This window comes from Ovis aries, chromosome 24, assembly GCF_016772045.2.
Source record: "Ovis aries strain OAR_USU_Benz2616 breed Rambouillet chromosome 24, ARS-UI_Ramb_v3.0, whole genome shotgun sequence".
In the NCBI taxonomy this organism is placed as follows: Eukaryota; Metazoa; Chordata; class Mammalia; order Artiodactyla; family Bovidae; genus Ovis; species Ovis aries.
Window position 1 is genome coordinate 1264011 of NC_056077.1, and position 20272 is coordinate 1284282.

At 59.4% G+C, this 20272-nt stretch overlaps 1 protein-coding gene and 1 long non-coding RNA gene across 5 annotated transcripts in view; one reads left to right on the top strand and one right to left on the bottom strand.

The window, feature by feature from the left end:
• LOC132658554 (uncharacterized) overlaps nt 1–18905 on the top strand; it is a 38559-nt gene extending 19654 nt beyond the window's left edge. The window contains exon 2 of the long non-coding RNA XR_009598364.1: nt 7790–18905. This is a non-coding gene — a long non-coding RNA (uncharacterized LOC132658554). The remainder of the gene's footprint in view (nt 1–7789) is intronic.
• LMF1 (lipase maturation factor 1) overlaps nt 1–20272 on the bottom strand; it is a 51400-nt gene that overhangs the window by 5979 nt on the left and 25149 nt on the right. For all 4 annotated transcript variants that reach the window (XM_015104000.3, XM_027961332.2, XM_042240521.2 and 1 more), the window contains 3 exons: nt 18756–18904; nt 8871–8936; nt 6136–6303 (listed from right to left, as the gene is read on the bottom strand). In XM_015104000.3, the coding sequence (XP_014959486.3) occupies nt 6136–6303; nt 8871–8936; nt 18756–18904 (383 nt within the window). The remainder of the gene's footprint in view (nt 1–6135; nt 6304–8870; nt 8937–18755; nt 18905–20272) is intronic.

Below are 20272 nucleotides of genomic sequence, written 5' to 3' on the forward strand. Positions count from 1 at the left end.
GAGGCGGCCTGGGATGAGGGTGCCTGACGGTTCACTGGAGCGAGGCCTCAGCCCACACGTGTTCTGGCCATTTCCCATTTCCGAGGATGAGTCAAAAGTAAAACAGTGTTAAGCCTTTAGCCTGAAAAATGTCAAAAAGTTAGAAGAAAAGGAAAGAAAAATGAGGAAGGCAGCCCAGGGAGGCAGGACATCTGTCGACTGAGCTCGGAGCCCCTCAGTGGTCCCCACTCAGCTCCACGAATGAGAGGGAGGTGGGCGGCAGCAGGAACGTGGAGAAGGGTGATCAGGACGCAGGGTCTCTCCTGAGAGCCGAGCTGAGCACGAGGCCTGGCGGTGTCAGGACCCGCCACCCCTACCACGGACGAGGATCGAGAGCGAGGCCCAGGGACACCGGCATCGCCCCTGCTCCCCGCACACTTCCTCTGCCCTGCTGAGCCGAGTTTCCCAAGACCCCACCACTGCCGCCTCCACCCCAAGAAGCAGGGCTGCCCCTCGGGGCTGTCTGCCTTATGCTCAGAGGCCGCACAAGTGACTGCATTTGGAAAAACGAAGCGTCTGAGATGCCGGGAGCTGGAGGGGCTGGCTTGCCATGTGGGCACAGGGCAGGGGGCTCAGGAGCCGAGAGCTGCGGTCCCGCCTCGGTTCCCTTGGCCACAGAGCTCGGAGGATGGGGACTCCTCTGTGAGGCCGGGGAAAGGGCTTGACCCACCCAGGGTGTGTCCTCACTGACCTTACTTGGGTCTGGAAGACCCCTGAGTCCTAGGAACTCATGTGGAGAGACACTGTGTGTCCAGGAAGTTCAGAAAGCGATTTGTAAGGGAATCAGCGGCCGTCAGGAGAGAATCCGCAACACTGGCATCCAGCACTGACCGAGAGGTTACAGACGGGAAGTGTTGAGTAGCCTGAAGGCACAGGCAGAAAAAAACCTGCCCAGGGCAGAGTCAGAAGCCAGAAACGGGCTGAAGCCGGTGGCTAAGAATGTGAAAACAGCTACTGTCAAAAATTAAGGGGCTTAAGATAGTCCTAAGTAAGAGAAATATGAAAATGCCAAAGAACTGGGTGGTAACTTGAGAGTAACAAGTAACATATAAAACAATTCACTGGATAGGCTTTTGACAAAACTGACGCTGTAAAAGGAGGAGTCGGTGACTGAGCCAGGACCACAGGAGCTCTGTGCAGTGAGGCACTGGGAGGAGCGGACCCGAGCAGGGCCTGGGGTACGCAGCCAACCAGCCTGGCAAACGAGTGACCTAAACCCCGGGAGGGGAGGGGCGCAGAGGAACACGAAGGGACGTCTCAGTGAAAAGAACTACACACAGATCACTGAAGCCTAGGAAATCTCAAAACAGGATAAACTCGAAGAAAGCCACACCCAAGGCACACAATCAACAGGCTGAAAAACTGAAAAAGATCACAGAGGCTGCCAGAGGGGAGGAGTCATGGCCAGAGGGGTGGGGCTCAGGGCCCCCAGACTCCCCAGCAGAGACCCCAGAGGGCTGAAAGGAAGTCACTTGCCAGCAGCCTCTGCTAAGAAATGTTAGAAAACTTCAGGACACAAAGGGAAAGTGGGCGGGCAGGACACGCATCCCGGCAGGCAGGGGTGGACACGGCAGCCTGCGGGCTGCTTAAATGAGGCAGTCGCGCAGCACGGTCGTGGCTGCTGGAGCTTTAACAGTGAGGAGAACTTGCCGTTGTGACGGGAAGACCCCACGTGCCCAGCAGGGTTCCCTGGGGGCCTTTCTTCCCCTCGTTTCTGTTCCAAGCCAGTTATTTTCCATTTGGAACGAGAGCCATTGGAGGGGCCCTGGGCGCCTCTGGACCTGAGGGCCACGGCCCAGCACGGGCGCGAGGCTTCAGCTGGCGTGGCTCCAGCAGCAGTGACGCTGCACACACCCCCCCAGCTTTCGTCTGGGACCCCGTCGTCTCACTGGTTGTAACCCAATCCCTCCTGGAGAGACAGACACCAGGCCACCCCTGGGGGACGACAGTCTCTTCCACCTGCTCATGGCAAACATGGCTGGTCTGACTGCGGCCGTTGGGGACCAAGGAAGCACCCTAGGGAGGGGTCGGGCAGCTCAGCACAGGTGGGGCTGGGACCCCTGGAGTCAGCTCAGGCCGTGTTTTCTGAGGGGGGACTTCTCCATCTTTGAAGCCCTGCCCCACCAATGTGAGCCCTGGAGAGAGGCCATCGCCGTGCAGCCCTGGAGCTCCTAGCCAGAGCTGTGGGGGCCACAGGCCTGGGGCCATGCAGCCTTCCGGGGCCTGGGTCAGTGCGTCCACTCGGCACCTTGGCCTTGCTGGCTGGGGCTTTGAGTTCTGTGTTCTGAGGAGGCTTTGCTGGTCGGCCTCAGCCTTCTGCTCAGTGACCTCGGTGTCCCGGCTGCAGACTCAGCTGCAGGAGTGGTGTGGGGCCAGCGCCAGGGCGGTCCTTTCTCCTGACAGCTGTAGGAGGGCCAGGGCCACAAGCTGCCCCCACGACGGCCAGAGTCTGGCTAGCCTGCCCTGGGCGCGGTCCTCCAGCCACTGGCTCAGGCTCCCCAGCTCTGGAGCCCAGGAGATGAGGACGCTCCCTCCTTGGCACAGCCACCTGAGTGTCCATGACCGTCTGGATGTGGCAGGAGGGGCTCTTGTTGGGGGGCGAGGCAAGGCCCCGGGTGCTGGTCTACAGGCCACAACCAAGAACGCCCTGGCTGGCAAGTTCCTGAGGCCCCGAAGTTCCAGCTGCGTGAGGACTCGGCAGCCTAAGTCCATGTGTGGCCCTGACGACCTCTGAGCAGTGCCTAGCTTTCCCACCCCAGTCCTGCCTCAGTGGGTCCCCTGGGCCCAGAGACACCCCTCCCTGTCACTCCACTCTGTGCCCAGCTGGGGGGCCTGACCCAGAGAATGAGGTTCACCAGAGCGTTTGGGGATGGAGGCCTATTTCTAACACGGCAGGGGGAGCCCCAAGGACTCAGGAGGCTGTCGCGGCACCCCTGTCCAGCACACGCTGGCCATGACCCTGCGCCAGGGGCCAGTGGGAAGATGAGCTGTGAGGTGTGGCCTTGGGCCCAGGAGATGCCCCTCAAGGAGGGGGAGGGTGCTGGTAGGTGACATTCTGTGGCCAGAAGCCCCAGGCAGCTACACTGTTACCCCAGCTGTGGAGAGGTCACTCAGGCTGGTGGGGGCCGCTCTCTGTGCCCGAAGCTATAGTGATGTCCCCTGGGCTGTGGCTGATGTCATGGAGTTAAGAAAAAGCTGGACGTGGTGGGAGGTCAGGACGGGAGTCTGGGATGTGAGATGTGTCTTTGTGTGGACCAGGAGCCATGGGCCTGGTGAGGGCCTGGTTCATGTCAGGACAGGAGGTCCCCCTGGGCCCACAGCAAAAGCTGACCACTGGCCCTGCAGGGTCTCTCCTTGGCAGAGCGTGGGGGTCCGAGGTGGGGGTGGTGCGCCTCCCCAAGTAGACAACAGGCCGTCTCTGGAGAACTCGCAGAACCTTCCGGAACAGCTGTGCAAACTGAGCGTGGGAGGAGGTGCGAGTGCTCACATCCTCAGCCCTTTCCCGGGGAACAAACGGAAACAAACAGAGCCAGGGACCCTCGGGGTCGCGGGCGTGGAGATGAGAGCAACGTGCAAACCCACAGCACCCAGTGGCATGCCTGCAGAGGGCCGTGTGCCCGGGAGGCAGCCTTGCAGAGTCGGGGGCCATTCATCCTCTCCACTCTGGACAGCTGAGGCCTGGCCCCAGGAGGGCAACAGAGCAGGCCTCAGAGCAGAGCCGCAGCCTGGGCCTGTCCTGGGCACCATGTGGATGGGGGAAGATGACGCTGGGACGTGCCTGGACAAGGCTCCCAGGGCCCTGGGGGACAGAAGGCGAGTGCATGGCTGGCCTTTGAGAGTGACGTCCAGGGCCACAAGTTGGCGTGATCTTTCAAGGTCCAGCTCTGGCTCTTCTCTGCCCAGTGTCCCTGTGCCACCACCGTCTACCACTGTCCACCTGGGCAGCAGACCCAGAGTTGGGTGGAGATCCAGCCGTGTGGCCTGGGAGCCACCTACCCCTGAGCCCCCAAGTCTGCATGGCCCCCACGGTAGAGGTGACAGCACCCTGGCCCAGGACACACTCAGCCAGGCCAGTCCAGTTGGAGGGTCCTCATCCTAAAATGCCACGAGACATCACACGCACTGGGAACCAACAAAGGCATTTTGAGGCTGCTGGGTCAAACTTCAACATAAATACCTTCCCAAACCCTATTTTTAAGTAGCTAAACCCTTCTACCTGCACCAGTAACCCAAGCTTCCTTCAATTATTATTTTTTTTTTTGACATGGCCATTTGCTTTTCCTTACCACTTGCCAGAGCTGGGCTCAGATTTCTGGAGAGAAACTAGTCAGTGAAGCCTGAGGGATGCCAGGAGGGCCCCTGCCACGTTTACAGCCCTGTGAGGGTTCCAGTGGTCCCAGGCTGGTGAAAGCAGCTGAAGCAGCAATTCATTAATGCCCCCACAGCCTCAAAAGCAACTCATGGTCACCCTGGTGAGCATGCAGGCTGAGCAGACCAGGTTCCCGCAGAGGCTGTGCCCCAGGCGGGTCCTCCGAGTTGCCTCGGGAGCCGGACCCATGTTCTCCATCGGTAGGGCAAAGGGGAGCCAGCAGTTGGGCATCCTGTGCCAGGGGAGGACTGTCCAGCATGAGGCTGTGTCCATGCTGCCGGACCTCAAGGGTGCTTGAGCCTCTGCCTGAGCTGAAGTGTGTGCACGGCAGGGACGTGGAGGAGCACCCCTGGGCTCCTGGGGGTGTCCCTCCTCAGAGGCTGCTGGGAGTAAGGGTCACCGGCCAGCCAGGGTTTTGCCCTAGAGCCGAGTCCGGAATAAGCTGTGGTGCATCCAGACAGGGAAATATCAGTCAGCAGCAGGAGATGAGCTCTCTACCAACAGAAGGACACAAGCAACCTCAGCTGCACATCACTAAGTAGAGACGCCAGTCTGCAAGGGCCAGTCTGTACTCTTAGCTTAGTTTTTCTGTAAATCTAAAATTGTTCTTAAAAAGTCGGTTGACTAAAAGCAAAGTAGAGCTTAAAATACTGGCAGCAAAAGCAGGTGGGTAGGGGAGACCGTGATGGCATACTGAAGCCACAGGACCAGCACGGAGGCAAGGACAGGGATTCAGCACGTGCCCGCCTGAAGAAACAGTATACTTGGTAATCAGGAGAGGGAAAGTAACGGAATGAGAAAAACCTCAGAGGAGAGCTCAACAAGGGAAAAGAGAAAACAAGGCTGTGGAAATAAATGCGCCTGCTGAAGTACAGGAACTTTTCACTGGAAGAGCACAAGGCTGGTTGGAAAAGAATCTGCTCTGAGCACCATGAGTGACAACTCCCAAGGAAAGGACACAAATCTGGCCTGCAAAATAGGAGACTACCACAGCCTGTTCCTTGACCAGGACGTCTGAAAGCAGATAAAATGGACAAATTCCAAGGAAAATGTTTGCCATTAAAAAGCCTACAGAAAACAGAGACCCTTCATGTTTGGCAGCCAAAAAGGTTGTCAGTGGCCACACAGATCCCGCTCCGCCCACCACCCCCGGCCCGGGCCGAGTGGGGATGTTGGAGCAACAGTTCCATCTGGTCTTTGAGGGTGAGAGCGAGACCCAGAGCAGAGCCAGACACGGCCAGTGTGGACGGAAACCAGTGTGGACGGAAAAGCACCGACGAACCTCACTGACAGTGTGAAAAACCCAGACAAAACGGCAGCAAGTGTACCCAGCAACGTGCTGGCATATACACAGCACAACCGAGTTTGATTCATTCTAGGAAGGCAACTGACTGTGGCTGCATTTTTGCTAAACCTCACCCCCTCATGACTAAAAATACCCAAAACAAAAAACACAAAACTTCTAGTAAACAAGAAACAAGAGAACTTGGTAGAAGCAGCCATAGTAAGCAACCAACCAAGCCACAGGCTCCCGCCTGGTGTGGGTCTCCTCCCGCCCCGGCGCCACGGAGCTCACGTCTGGGGCAGCTCGGCACACGGCCCCCACGCCGAGGAGCAGGAAGATGGGGGCACGGTCCTCGGGGCAACGGGGCCCCTGAGGGTCCACCCTCACAGGCGCGGCAGATGGGATGTGGGAGCTCAGGTTCTCCGTGGGCGTGGCTGCTCACCTGGAACAGGACCTGCAGGGCCCCGTGGACGATGCACATCCGCCGTCCGAGGAAGATGAAGAAGGGCACCACCAGCTCCAGGAAGTGGTTGCTGAGGGTCTCGAAGCGGTGGAACCACCACGGGGAGCGGTGCAGGAAGTAGGCCACAGGGTTGGGCACCGGTTGTGTCTGTGGGCAAGGGAGGCCCTGAGCTGTGCCTGGAGGCCCCTGGGGGACCCTCCCTCCACACCCTACCCTGTGCGCCCCCTGGCAGCCTGGCCGGAGAGGCACCCCGCCAACAGCTCACATGGCCGAGTTGGCACTCCTAGACTTCCCGTACTTCTGACGCCGACCCCTCAGGGACCCCCGAGGGCCCTGGTGACCAGGTGCTCAGAGGCAGGGGGGGCCCCTGTGGTCACAGCGCTGAGCCGCTCAGGCGCTGGCGAGCCCCCCGCAAAGGGACGGGGTGCGGGGAGGAGGCGGGGCGGTGGGAGCTCACGTGGAGTTCCTCTCGGAGGACATGCAGGCTCGGGGCACGGGGTCCCGGCCCCATGTGTGTGTTCCTGGGAATAGCCTCCACATGTGTGCGGGGTGGGCGGGCGCGGCAGGTCCCCAAGGCCCATGTGTTGACTCAGCCATGGCGCCGGCGCCCAGGGCCCAGCTGACGGGCCCTGTCCTCCCTGCACACGCAGCCGTCCACAGAGCGGCCAGCTGTGCCGACACCGTGTGGGGCTGGGGCAGCCGCTGTGGACATCCAGCTGTCCGTGAAGGGCACAGTGCCGGGCGGGACACCAGGCTTCTGCGGCCCCAGACCCGGTGGACCCACAGCCCCACTGCCTCAGAGTGTGCCTCCCCGTGTCTGTGCAGAGGGGGTCCGACAGGGGCACCGGGATCTGCTGTGCACTCCGCCTTCGAGGCCCTATCCTGTGCACATGCACGGCCCACGCGTGCACGCACACAGACAGCACGGCTGCTGTCCGCCATCAGAGGAAGCAAGTGAGCGACAGTCACTCAGTTGGGTCCAACTCTCTGCAACTCCATGGGCTATAGAGTCCACGGAATTCTCCAGGCCGGAACACTGGAGTGGGGAGCCTTTCCCTTCTCCAGGGGACCTTCCCAACCCAGGGACTGAACCCAGGACCCCCACACTGCAGAGGGAAGGGCTGGGCCGGAGATAAACAGCGCTGGCGGCGGTGACTCCCCCGGGCGTGGCTTAGAGCCAGCGAAAGGACGCGCTCTCCTACAGCTGCCAACCATGCGGCCTGTGCACCCGGCCCTGGGTGTGGCTGCGGCCTGAGCCTCTCCCTCCCCGCCGCGGGCGTGATTCCTCGCAGGTTAGCTGTGGGCGCTGAGGCGCCCGGTGTGCGCTGGGCACAGGGAGACGCCGGTCGGAGTGCACCGGCCCGGGTGCCCTGGAGGGGACGGTGTCCCGCTGGACACAGGGAGGTCGGGGCTCCAAGTGCGACGCCCCGGGGAAGGGCCACCAACCCCCCGGGAAAGTGTCTTCCTGCTAACTTCTCAGCTGGACACGACTTCCAGCTTACAGAGAAGTAGTTGTTTCGTTGCTCGGTCATGTCCAACTCTGTGACCCCATGGGCTGCGGCCCGCCAGGCTCCTCTGTCCATGGGATTTCCCAGGCAAGGATACTGGAGTGTATGGCCATTTTCTCTTCCAGGGGCTCTTCCCGACCCAGGGATTAAACCTGCATCTCCTGCATCGGATTCTTTACCGCTGAGCCACCAGGGAAGCCCACAGAGAAGTCACAAGAACAGTAAAGGAACTCGGATGCCCAGCTTCCCAGGTCTCCCCCTTCTTCCAGCCCCTTCCTCCTCGGGTCGTTTTCTGTGCCTCCGAACACTGAGCTGTGACGACCTCGTGTGGGTCTCGTAGGAGCCCAGCGGCCACGACGCTCTTCTGCTTGTTGCTGATGACGTCCTGGTCATGAGAGCAGCCGGGGCCTGAGACCCCCAGCTCCTGCCTCTCTAGGCCCCGTCTGGGCGCCAGGACCCCGACTCTGGGACCCCCAACTCCTGCCTCTCTAGGCCCCTTCTGGGCACCGGGACCCTGACTCTGGGACCCCCAGCTCCTGCCTCTCTAGGCCCCTTCTGGGCGCCAGGACCCCGACTCTGGGACCCCCAGCTCCTGCCTCTCTAGGCCCCGTCTGGGCGCCAGGACCCCGACTCTGGGACCCTCAGCTCCTGCCTCTCTAGGCCCCTTCTGGGCACCAGGACCCTGACTCTGGGACCCCCAGCTCCTGCCTCTCTAGGCCCCTTCTGGGCGCCGGGACCCTCAGCTCCTGCCTCTCTAGCCCCCCTTCTGGGCACCAGGACCCCGACTCTGGGACCCTCAGCTCCTGCCTCTCTAGCCCCCCATCTGGGCGTCAGGACCCCGACTCTGGGACCCCCAGCTCCTGCCTCTAGCCCCCACTCTGGGCGCTGGGACCTCCCACCCCCTCGGAGGGAGCAGGCTGAAGCCGCCCTGGGGAAGGAAGACATCCCGCCTGACAGGTGGTGCCCAGACCGGGTGAGAAAGACAGGGCTGGTTTGAGGAGCTCAGGCAAAGGAGGCTGAGCCCACACCACTGAGGAGAAGGTTGTTCTGAGGCCAGATGCCCTCAGGTGAATCACGGAAAGGCCCCAGCGTGAGCCTGAGTGTGGTCAGCAGCAGCAGCAGCAGGGAGTTGGAGGGCCCGTCCTGAGGGGATGGTGGGCTCAGCCTGCGCCCACGCCGCCACCCACCCCTGGCCACCCTGCTCACCTCGTAGTGGAAGTCCATGCAGGTGAGGTCCCGCCAGCACCGGTCCCCTCGGATCTTGATCAGGCCCTGAAAGGATGGAGAGGACCGTGAGCCACCCCTGGACAGATATGCAGGGGTGATGCAGAAGGGAAACTGCAAACCGTGTTCCTGGAGGAAACACTCAGCGTCTCAGGAGTAACAGCAAATGCAGGAAGAAGAAACACTCTCCTTTTTACAACGTCAATTCCTCCTGTGTTTCATTAAGACCCAGCTTTTAGACTCTGAGCATCATCACAGTAATGCAACTGTGCGGTTTTAGAAAAGGCAAATTCATAAAGCACGAGAACACAGCCTGACTTAGAAATGTCAAGGAGGATGGAGGGGGGACAATGTCCCACTGGGCCTTGGAGAGAGTATCCACCTGCCGCTGACGCGACGGGAAACACAGCATGCGGGAGACCTCGGGCTCAGGGACTCCTGTGCTGCCCAGCCCACCGGGCAACCCGCTGCAGAGAGGGGCTCCTGTGGGTGAGCTTCCCAGCAGCCCCGCCAGTTCCCCGCCAGGCAGTGGCCAGCATGCTGCTCTGCAGCGGCCACGAGGGCCGTCAGCTCCCGTGCCCGCCACTCATCCCGTTCACCGGCCCTTGGGAGTCACAGCTCCACCTGACCCCCACGTGGTCAGCAGCCATCTGTCCCCTGGCAGGAGTGAGGCTGTTGCTTGACACAGAGGTTCAGCCCTGTTGTCTGTCTCAATGGACGGCTGCCCTGGAAGGTGACAACTGCGTCACGAAGATAGCAGCCTGTATGGGAAGGACTCTGGGACAGTCGAGGGCTCTGAGCCAGGAGTGGACAGTGTGAGTCACCCGACCTGTGCTGGCCAGCAAGGCGGGATGCCTGCCCAGGAGATGAGATGTGCCCCACTCCAGCCTGGTCGGGAACATGGAGCCCGCAGGGTGGGCCGAGGGCACAGCCAGCTCCCGGCCTGGGCCCCTGTGGCAGGCAGGGGTGCCGTGGCCCCCGGAACAGACGTGGCAAACAGTGAAGCCCTGCAGCAGCCTCACCGGCGGCTTCCACGGTGAGGCCAAGTGGCTGCGTTCTGGCCGAGCTCACAGGCCAGGTGTGAGTGCTGTGCGGCCCAGCAGTGAGTTCCTATGTGTGTCCCGCGGAGGCCACAATACCCAACTGTCCTGGGCGCCATCCTCACTGGTGGCTGTCTGGCAACCCCCCCAGGGGCCTGGGAGCCTCGCAGACAGGTGGAGCCACGCCCGAGGACCTGCTGGCTGTGTCTGCAGACTCTCGAGACAGGTCACTCTAGGGGGCAGGGTCGAGGCTCTGGAAACGGGGTTTGCTGAGATCACGGACACGCTGAGGAGACAGCTCCCAGCATGGACACCCTAGACTCGGCTGCATCTGCATAGAAGCAGCGCTGCAGACCCCAGCATCCTGTTGGCCAAACGCCCCGCTGGCTCCTGAGGACAACGTGCCAGTTCACACAACGCTCCCCGTGAGCACGGCTCCGCTCCCTACATCCCCCGGAACCCGAGAGTGGCACTCTTTGGAGATTCACGCCAGGCAGAGAAGAAAAAAAACAAAATAATTAAAATGTCATTCAAATTCTAAGCTGATATGAGACACTTAAAAATCTGAAACGTTCTTCTGGGAGCAGAGGATAATTATATTCCTCCCATCTATTGATTTCTCTCTACAATGCAGATGTCAGATTTTCCACGGATTTTTTTTTCTTCCAGAGTAAGTGTCAAAGGAACAAAGCCTTCTTTGAGCCTTTTTCAGCCCAAAATTAATTCCAAAAAAATGGCACAGACAGGCCAGTAAGACACCAAGTGACCTGCAGCTGTCCACTCAGCCCCTGCTCTCCTTGGGGAAAGGGCAAGTGCCAGGACCTGGGAACATTCTGGGGCAGCTGAGGGGGCCCAGGCCTCACCTCATGGGCAGTGGGCGGGGGCAGTGCCCAGGGGACACAGAGGGGCTTCTCTCTGAAGCTCACAGGTCCCTGAACTCGCTTCTGAAAATCTCCTTTTGGAAATGGGAGAAAGGCCTTCGGCCACAGAACATCACTTTCTTGATACTACATTAGTCCCCCCACACCAAACTGGGTGGGGGGCTCCCAGGCCTGTGGTGGTGGGAGGGGTGACGGCCTCGGGTCCCGGGCCAGCACCAGCTCCCTCGTCAGTGCCCCAGTGTTGCACGTGCCCTGCACCCCGTTCTCCCCTCAGAGTCTGCTCCAGGAACCCCGCTGTTCATCTGTAAGCACAGGTGGCAGCCCTCTGCCTGCTCCTCCCACAAGTGGACACAGCCCATCTGCAGGTGCAGGAAGGGGGCCGGCTCTCCCTGGAGCAGGCCTGCCGGTCGGGGATGTGCCCACAGCTGTGGGCATGCAGGCTGGGATGCCTCAGTTCTGATCGAATCTGGCAGCGCCCTGCATCTCCTCCGGCCGCAGAGCTGACCCATGGGACCCCATGTGCTCTGCGACAGGTGGGGGAGCCCCGTGTCCTGACTCCTGATGGCGCAGCATCTGAGGGCCACAGCTCAGCGCTTAGAACCTGAGTGCACTCGGGCTTGCTCAGGGTCTCAGGACTGAACAGTCCACATCTGAAGGGGCTGCAGCCAATCTAGGGCCACCACGGGCCCCTTCTCTCCAGGACGGCGCAGTGTCTGCTTTCAGAATCCCAGGTGGGGTCAAACAGAAACCTGCCCCTTGAGCTCACCAAGGCAGCGCGCGGGTGGGGGTCACTGTGTCAGCCGTGGGGGACCCTCTGGGCTGAAAGTGGAGGGAGGGAGGGAAACTGTGGATAATGCTGGTGGAGGGCTCATCATGCCCCCTCCCCAAACCCCAGAAGCCTGTGAAAACCGCCCAGACGACTTCTGTCAGGGGCAGACCTGCCAGAGCTGCGGAGCGGGTTGGGGGACGGTCCAGGGCCCCCCACCACTGCAGGTCCAGGCACCACGGTCCTGCTGTGGCTGCTAAGAGACCAGGGACAGGGAGGGGGGCTGCTGTGAGGGGGTGCAGCTGGGCAGAGGTCAGAGTCCTTGGACAGTGCTCCTCAGGGTCCCAGGATGCCTCCCTGGAGCTGGGGTGACAGACCACAGGCTCCGCAAGGAAGTGGCTGCGATGCCTACTTGATTTGTTCTTGGGGGGAGGGGTGTGTTGCATCCCCGTGTCTCTTTTATTACGTTAATAAGATTTTACTGCAGGGACTGACTGCTGGAGAGGAGGTTCCTCCTACTGAGCATCTGCTCTTCTTTGCTGAAATGGCACTCAGCTCATTTTCTCCTTCTACACAGACACCCAGTGATTTCGGCACTGTTTGCAAAATTGACTTTCCTTTCCCCTTAACCTGACTTGGTAACTTGGCTCAAAGTCAGTTGACAGCAGAGGTGGGTCTCTCTCCAGACTCTCCTCTCCTCCACAGATCTATTTTTCTAGTTTAGATCAACCTCATACTTCAGTTTAAATTAACCTTAAGAATCAGGAAGTGTGAGTCCTCCAACTTTGTTCTTTTTCAAGATTCTCTTTATGTGAATTTTAGAATTGACATGTCTTTAGAAATGTCAATAGAAATCACTCTGAATTTATATATACATCCAGGTGAAAAAGACATCTTGACAACACTGAGTCTTCTGCCCCGTGCGTGGGGGACGCCTGTTTGCTTACGTAGGTCGTTTACGTTCGTATCAGCAATGTTTTGCAGTTTTAACACGTCTTCTATATCCTTAATCAGATTTATTATGAGGCATTGGAGTTTTCAAGCAATGGCCCATAGTATTTTCAGAATTTTATTTTCAAATGACTTCTATGATGGACCATTCATTTTTCACATTGACTGTATCCTGCAACCTTGCTAAATTAATGTATTCACTTTGGTAGCTGCTTTTTAAGATTCCCTGGGTTTTGTATAATCACATCTGTGAATGTTTCACTTCCTTTTTTGGAATCTTTGTGCCTTTATTTCTTTTTCCTGTCTTATTGCACTGGGATTTCAACACTGTTGGAGAGCAGCACCACAGAGGCAGCAGGCCTGTCTAATCACGCACTGATGCTCTCCCTCATCACGGCACGGGAGCCCCGCCTGAGATGACCCTGCGTGGGCTCCTCGGTGTGCCCTGTGCTGAGACGGACAAACAGCTCTTCAGCTTCGTTCTGCTGCTGTGTTGAAGTGCGTTTCCGAGGTAAGCCACGCCTCTCTCGTGGCCGGGCTCGATCTGCCGGTGTTTGGCTCGGAGTCCCCGTGTCTCTGCTCGTGAGGGATGCCGGTTGGTTTTCCTTCTGCGCTGGCCTCCTCGGGTTCTGCTGGTCACGTGAAAGGACCTGGGGAGCGGCCCCACCTCTGCTGTTCTCCAGGGTGTGTGTAGGACTGCCCTTACTTCCTCTTTGGATGTTTGATGTCACTGCTGAAGCCATCTGTGCCTACACGTTCTTTCTGGAATGGTTTTTTACATTTTGTTACAAATCCAATTTATTTACCAGATAGGAAGCCCTTTCGATTTCCTCTTTCCTTCTGTCTCAGTTTGGATGAGCTACATTTGTCTAGGAATTTGTCCATTTTATCTGTGTTGTCAAATTTACTGGCCCAAAACTATCATGATAGTCCGGGTGACTTTATGGCTGAGTCTCAGACAAAACTGGCTTTATCTGAAGAAAGTGTTTTCTCGTGGGCCTTCAATCACGGCTGACCCTGCTGCGTCCTGGCCTCAGAACAGCCGGTCCTGGGGGCGTCTCTTTCTCCAGTTTAGATGCAGCTTCTGTGTGTTAACCAGACAGGTGTGGTCTGCACACAAAGAGCTGGGGATCCCAGGGTGTTGTGCAGGTGTGAGGCTGGAGCTGTGGGCGGCAGTAACCAGGCCCAGGCTGCCCTCCGCAGCCTGCAGGTACGGGCGGGTTGCCCGGTACAGACAGAAAAGCGCATCCTCATGCTGCCCCTGGGGGCCCGGAGGCTTGTGCTCCTGCCCTGATTCTCCGCGGTCTCCTTTCATGCTGCGACCTCTCCATTTATGTCACGTAAAAACCACCTGCATCAGGGACTTCCCTGTCCAGTGGTTACGCCTCGGTGCTTTCACTTCTGGGCCCCGGTTCAGTCCTTGGTCAGGGAACTAACATCCTGTAAGCTGTGTGGCATGGTAAAAAACAAAACAAAACAACAGCAAAAAACCACAACCTGCTCTGGCCACAGCAAAGATGCAACTCTCGGTGAAAACTGCTGACTTTAGGGGTGATATTGCTTAGTGAGAATTTAGGGTCTGAAGTTCTTAACTCTTGAAATGTGAAGCAATAATAAAAACAGTGTGGTACCTGGGGAACGGCAGAACTGTAGAGAGAACACGCGGGAAAAACAGCCACCCTGACGACCTAGGCAGTGCCGTGACCCTGACGACCTAGGCAGTGCCGCGCAGGCCCACAGGCCCCCGCCCACACCCGGCAGCCGGACGGCCTCCCCGCCCTCGCCCAACATCCACCAGCAGGGCGCCCCCGCTGCCGTCCAGCAGCAGACAGGTTCCTACGGCCCTTGTTCTGGCGACACTGCGCCTTCTGGCTGCTGTCCTCGTGGGCCCTGGACACCTCTGCAAGGCAGCCCCCGCCCCAAGGCAGGCTCCTACAGGAAGAGGGCCCGCAGCCCCAACCTGTGGTGACACCCCTGACCCCCAGCTGCCGTGAGGACAGTTTGGGGCCATCATGTCACCTCCACGTCCACGGAAACGAAAAACAAGATGAGAACCTGCGACGCACAGGCCAGGCCTGCAGTCTGTGCGGGAGACAGGCGGGAAGCGGCGGCACCTGGCGGGGCTGCCGGTCGGTCTTCCCAGGGCTTGAAGGACGTGGCGTCGCCTGCTACTCCGCCCAGGAAAGCCCAGCCCTGGAGTGTGTGGGGCTCTGCTCTCTGTGGGGCTGGTGGGTGCCCAGCGCAGGGACGGCCTGTGCACACCCGCTGTGCTCACGCCTGCCCAGACCTCTGCCTCTCCTGAGTGGCCCGTCGTCAGCGGAGGCCGCATCCTTCCCGGGCCGCACGCGGAGGCTCTGCCCGCTGTGGTGAGTGAGCCCCCAGCCTGTGGCTTGCCATGTCTCAGTGGTGTCTTTTGAAGAGCTCAGGATTTTAATTGTCCAGTTAATCCATGTCTTTTCTTTAATGGTTAGTGGTTTCTGTGCTTTGAGCAGCCTTTGCCTCTCCCGGGACTGCGGATGTTCTACGTTATCTGCGAGGGGTGTCTTGGTTTTATGCGTTTGTCCACCTCAAACCGCCTGTCGTGGGAGGTGTGGTGGGGGCGGGGGTTCGTGCGCCCCGTGGACACCCAGCACCTCTCGTGGAAGCTCCTGGCTGCCGTAGCCGACCTGACTCGCTGCCTTGTCCAAATGTGACCTGACGCTGATGTCAGTGTGGCGCCGTCTGCACGCGCGGACCCGCCCGTCGCTGCAGCCTCGCCTGACATCAGTGTGGCACCGTCTGCACGCGCTGACCCGCCCATCGCTGCAGCCTCGCCGGCACCTCCCTGGCACCGCCTGCACGCGCTGACCCGCCCGTCGCTGCAGCCTCGCCGGCACCTCCCTGGCACCTCGAGGGCCACGGTCCCTGGAGCGTCTGGGACCCATAAGCAGCATGAAGCCGACTGCTTTACTCCCAGTCAAGACTCGGTCCTGGGCATTTCCGTGCTCACCAAACAATCAGTTCACCAATTTTGGAAAAAAGAAAAACAAGAACAACACTCTTCTAGGATTACGTTGGGGCTGCATGAAATCTGTCGACCGTATGGGGACAGCTGACTGCTGGGCACGAACAAGGAAGACCTCCTTGTCCAGGGCTCCTCCAAGCACCGTCTGGGGGTTTTCAGGGCCCAAGTGTCACACTTCTGTGAGTACTTCCTAAGTACTGTATGGTTGTTAGGGTATATCTGTAACTTTGTTTCCTGACAGTTGTTGCTAGCAGGTGGAAACACTGGCCACGTCCTGCAAGTGGGTCAGCTTCACTCCCTAATTCTGCAGCCCGTGTGATCGTCCATGTGTGGGATGAACACAGATGATTTCACTTCCTCCTTCCAGTCCTCAGGGCTTTCACTGCTTTTGCTTTCTTTAAAGACAAGCTAAGATCTTCAATGCACTGCCGAGTAGCCGTGAGGAGTGTGGCCAGCACTGCCCTGTTCCCAAGCTTACAGGAAAAAACATTCAGTCTTTCACCACTGAGTCTGATGTCAGCTGCAGGCAGTTTGTATGTTATCTTTTATCAGGTAGAAGACATTTCCTTCTATTTCCAGTTTGCTGAGAACTTTTCTGTTAATTGTGAGTAAGTGTTTTAACACTGTCCGATGCATTTTCTACATCGTATGAGACAAATCTGTCATCTGATCTCTTTCTTCCTTACGCCTGGCAACGTGGTGAATTCCCTTGGACTGCGAGGAGATCCAACCAGTCCATCCTAAAGGAAATCAGTCCTGAATATTCACTGGAAGGAGTGATGCTAAAGCTGAAATTCCAATACTTTGGCCACCTGATATGAAAAACTGACTCATTTGAAAAGACCCTGATGCTGGGCAAGACTGAAGGCAGGAGAAGGGGATGACAGAGGACGAGATGGTTGGATGGCATCACCGACTCGGTAGACATGAGTTTGAGTAAACTCTGGGAGCTGGTGATGGACAGGGAGGCCTGGCGTGCTGCAGTCCATGGGGTCGCAAAGAGTCAGACACGACTGAGCGACTGAACTGAACTGAATTCACGTCCCACCAGCCTTGCATCCTGGGAACCCCGTGTGGACCTGACCCCTCTGTGTACTCTGGATCACCTGCTGACCTTTCCTGGAAAGTTTCTGTTGTGCCCTGAGGAACACTGCTCTGGAACCTCCGTCTGAAATACCATTGTCCGCCGGCCTCAGGAGTGCGCTGGGAAGGGTTCCCTCTCGTGTTCTCTGAACGAGTGTGGGTGGGTTTATATCGATTCTTCCTTAGCTATTTGACCGAGCTCCTCAGTGGAGTGCTCTGGGGTTTTCGGTGGAGGCGCTCTCTGTGTGTTTCCTGACTCGGCTCCTCCGGCAGCTCAGCCACGCTGGCCCTCTCGCGTCAGTGCCGCACACCCACCCCTGGGCCCTCCCAGTGCCCACTGCCCGCGCACAAAGCCACTCATGCTACTTCTCTTTAACGCTGTATTCTGAAGAAAACGTTAGACTTCAGGAGAGCTGTAAAGACGGCACGGAGACCTGCACACGTGTCCCTGCTGCTTCAGCCCCGCCCGGCTCTCAGCAGCCTCCCACGGACGCCCTGGCTGACGGCTCCTCAGGCTGTACCGCACGGTGTGACGTGGATCCTCGAGATGCTGGCAGAGACCAGGATTGTCAAGGACGACCTGCCGGGCTGGTCCCGGGGTGTAAGGCACCGGGTCTGCCCAGCTCCCACGGACAGACCCCTGCTGCCGCCCCTCCTTTGCATTAAGCCAGCCCTGTCGCTCTGCTTTCCTACAAAGGACGGCGAATAATATCCAGGGTACAGATAGAGTCAACTAATTAAAACTTTTAGTGCACCTGATAATCTTTTATCCAGCTGGTGCTCGCTGTCAATCAAAACTCCATAAAAGGTGCTTTACAACATGCTAATAATTCACCGCCTCCGAGGCGTCGTGGGAGTTTGCTCAGCAGCGAGCTGTGCTCAGCGGCCTGACGGCTCCGCCACCCTTGGCTCTGCACCCGCTTGGCTGGGCTCCACCCCAGCCCTTGGCTTCAGTGCCACACACGAGGCTGCCATCATAGGAGATCCTGACACAGGCCTCTGAAATGCTGCGTACGTTTTCATGCGTTTTAAAGCCAGCTGAGAGAGAAGCCAGAGTCGAGTCCTAGGTGGGCAAGGAACTGCTTCAACAGACTTGAAGCTGAGAACGCCTGTGCGCTCAGGATGGCTCCTGGTCCCGTTCCATCAGAGGGGCCTGCGGGCCACGTCCACGTTCCAGGTGCGTGTGGGTGAGAAGCACCGCACTCACCCTGGGGCCTGGACACACAGCCACCCGACGCGGGCTCCCCAGTGCCGCAGCCGCTCCTACCTGATTGGGTCAGGAGCCCGCGCCAGCCCTCTGGTGTCGGGGCTGGGGCGGTGTGGAGCTGAGAGCGTGGGCCTCGTCCTGGGGGCATGACGTCTTGCTGGAGGACCGGCGCTGGCTGCGGCCGGCAGGAACGAGGGCTTCGGACACGGAGGGCGTGGAGGACACTGTGCTGCAGGGATGCGGCCCCTCTCGTGTAAGACGCCCTCGAGTAAATGGAACACGGCTGAGGAGGGGCACGGAGTCCCGCCGAGGCACAGCGGCTGCTGACGCCTGGAGAACTGTGGCTCTGAGGGGGCCTGCAGGGCCAGGGGGCAGGGACGCGCCCGCTGCACGGGCCCCACTCCCTGCAGGCACGTGGTTGCCCACGAGGAACAGCTTGGAGCAGGTAGACGCCAGCCCGTCTGGACGGCGTGACTCTAGCAGAACAACAGGGCAGAGGAGGGAGGCACCAACCACAGAGCCACGCGGCCTCTGCCTGGTGAGTCCCCTCACTCCTAGTTTACGCTTCTGGAAGCTCGCAGGTGTAGCTAAAACCGAGACGTGCTCTTCTGCCGGCCGCGTGGCGGGCAGGGGCCTGGTCCGAGGGCCACAAGGAGCGTGCGGCAGGAAGGGGGACGCTGAGCATGCGGCCTTCGGAAGCAACACCAGCCACACGGGCAGGTCGGGAGGAGAGACGGGAGGCCTCCTTGGGGTGGGGTCGGACACTCCACACACCCTAGGAGGGCTGGAGGCAGGGGTGACGGGGGCCTCCCTGAGTGTTGTTTGTCCCCCGGGCCTCAGGGGAGTCACAGGCTCAGAAATAGGCCCGTGGACCTCAGGGAAGTGGCAGGAGAGCACGTCCCCCCTGGACGTTAACGGGTGAAGGTTGTACTCACCGCTCCAAGCATGATTCTGAAAATCAGCCACCGGAAGCCCCACACGACGACCCGGGAAGTGGGGGTGCCCCTGGGCAGCGCAGACAGCGTCCAGAGAGGGCACAGGAAGATCCCCAGGAAGCCCGTCTCCAGGAGCTGGGACTCCCATCCTGAGGAACAGAGAGCGCGTGAGCAGCAGCTTCCTGGAGTGCCCACGGCAGAGCCCAGACTGGACGGCCCTGTGAGGTGCTGAGCGCAGAGCAGACCGCGATCCGGGCTGCCCCGGGGAGGGGGGAGCCGGCTGGGGGTGGGCTGGTCCAGGCTCTGCGTGGCTCAGCCCGGTCCCACCGGGTGGGGGCATGGTCGCTCTTCCCACCGGGAGCCCGTGTGAGGGACGCGGATGTGGGCAGCATGCCCGAGTGCTCAGTGTCTGTGAACATCTTTCTCAAAACCCAGACAAACCTGAATGAATTCTGAACCCCAGCCTTCAGGGCTGGGCGTCTGCGCTGCTCCCTCTGAGACGCACTGAGTGTTCAGAGGAGAAACGCACAGATACGGCGACGCCAATGAGTAAAGCACCAGCCAGGGCAGGTGGAGCTGGTGGGTTTGTGGGTTTTCCCTGCACAACTGTTTGAAACTTGGCAGCTTGAAATTTTTCCTAGTAAAATATGGAGGCAGAAATCCCATTGACTCTCATTCGCTTTGTGGATTTCTGAAACTCAGTTCTCCTCTTGGAATGAAGTGGGCGAGTTTGCTGCAAAGCGGCACCTGGAAGAGGCGGTGCGGGCTTTGGGGGGCGGCCCCACCCGCCTCAGCCAGGCCTTCTGCAAGCTCTGGGGACAGCAGCGTGCGCCCCACGCCATCTGGAGGTGAGTCCAGAAGCAGAAGCAGCCTGGATGGTGCTGGGGAGGCATGCTCTTAGGAGGGAGCTGAGCAAGGTTGGCCCCGGAGCCCCACGGGGGCTCTGTGATCAGGAGAGGAAAGCGGGGCCCAGGGTGACTGGCCAAGGGGAGAGGGACCCGCTGCCCCCCCGGGTGCTGCAGCCAGGATGGCAGGAAGGGCCTCCTCGTGTAGAACCTCGAGGGTCTGCACACCGGAGCCGCCCACTTCACGTCCAGGTCTTGTCCTCCTCGTGGACACGGATGACCTGCACTTCTCAACGCACGAAGTGTCCCTTTCTCAACAGCCTCTCTGGTGTAGTCCTGAGAGGCTGTGATCATTAAATCTGGACTGCTTTCCAGTGCCACGGGGGCATTTTATAACCTGCGGTTTACAGCAGCAGAACGTGGAGTGGCAGTAACGTGGCTCTGGGTGGATTTCACTCTGAGAAGGGCCCTCACAGGCCGCTCGGCCCCACCTGCCTCTGCTCGGCCCAGCAAGCAGGCAGACCCCGGAGAGGGCAAGGCCAGAGGAGCGCGTGCCCACCTGAGGGGCTCGCCTCCCGCCTCCCTGGAGGCCCTCCACAGCTCGCAGAGCCCACGTGGGTGGGCGGAGGGGGTCCCCAGAGCCCGGCCTGCCTTCCCTGTCACCTCACTTTG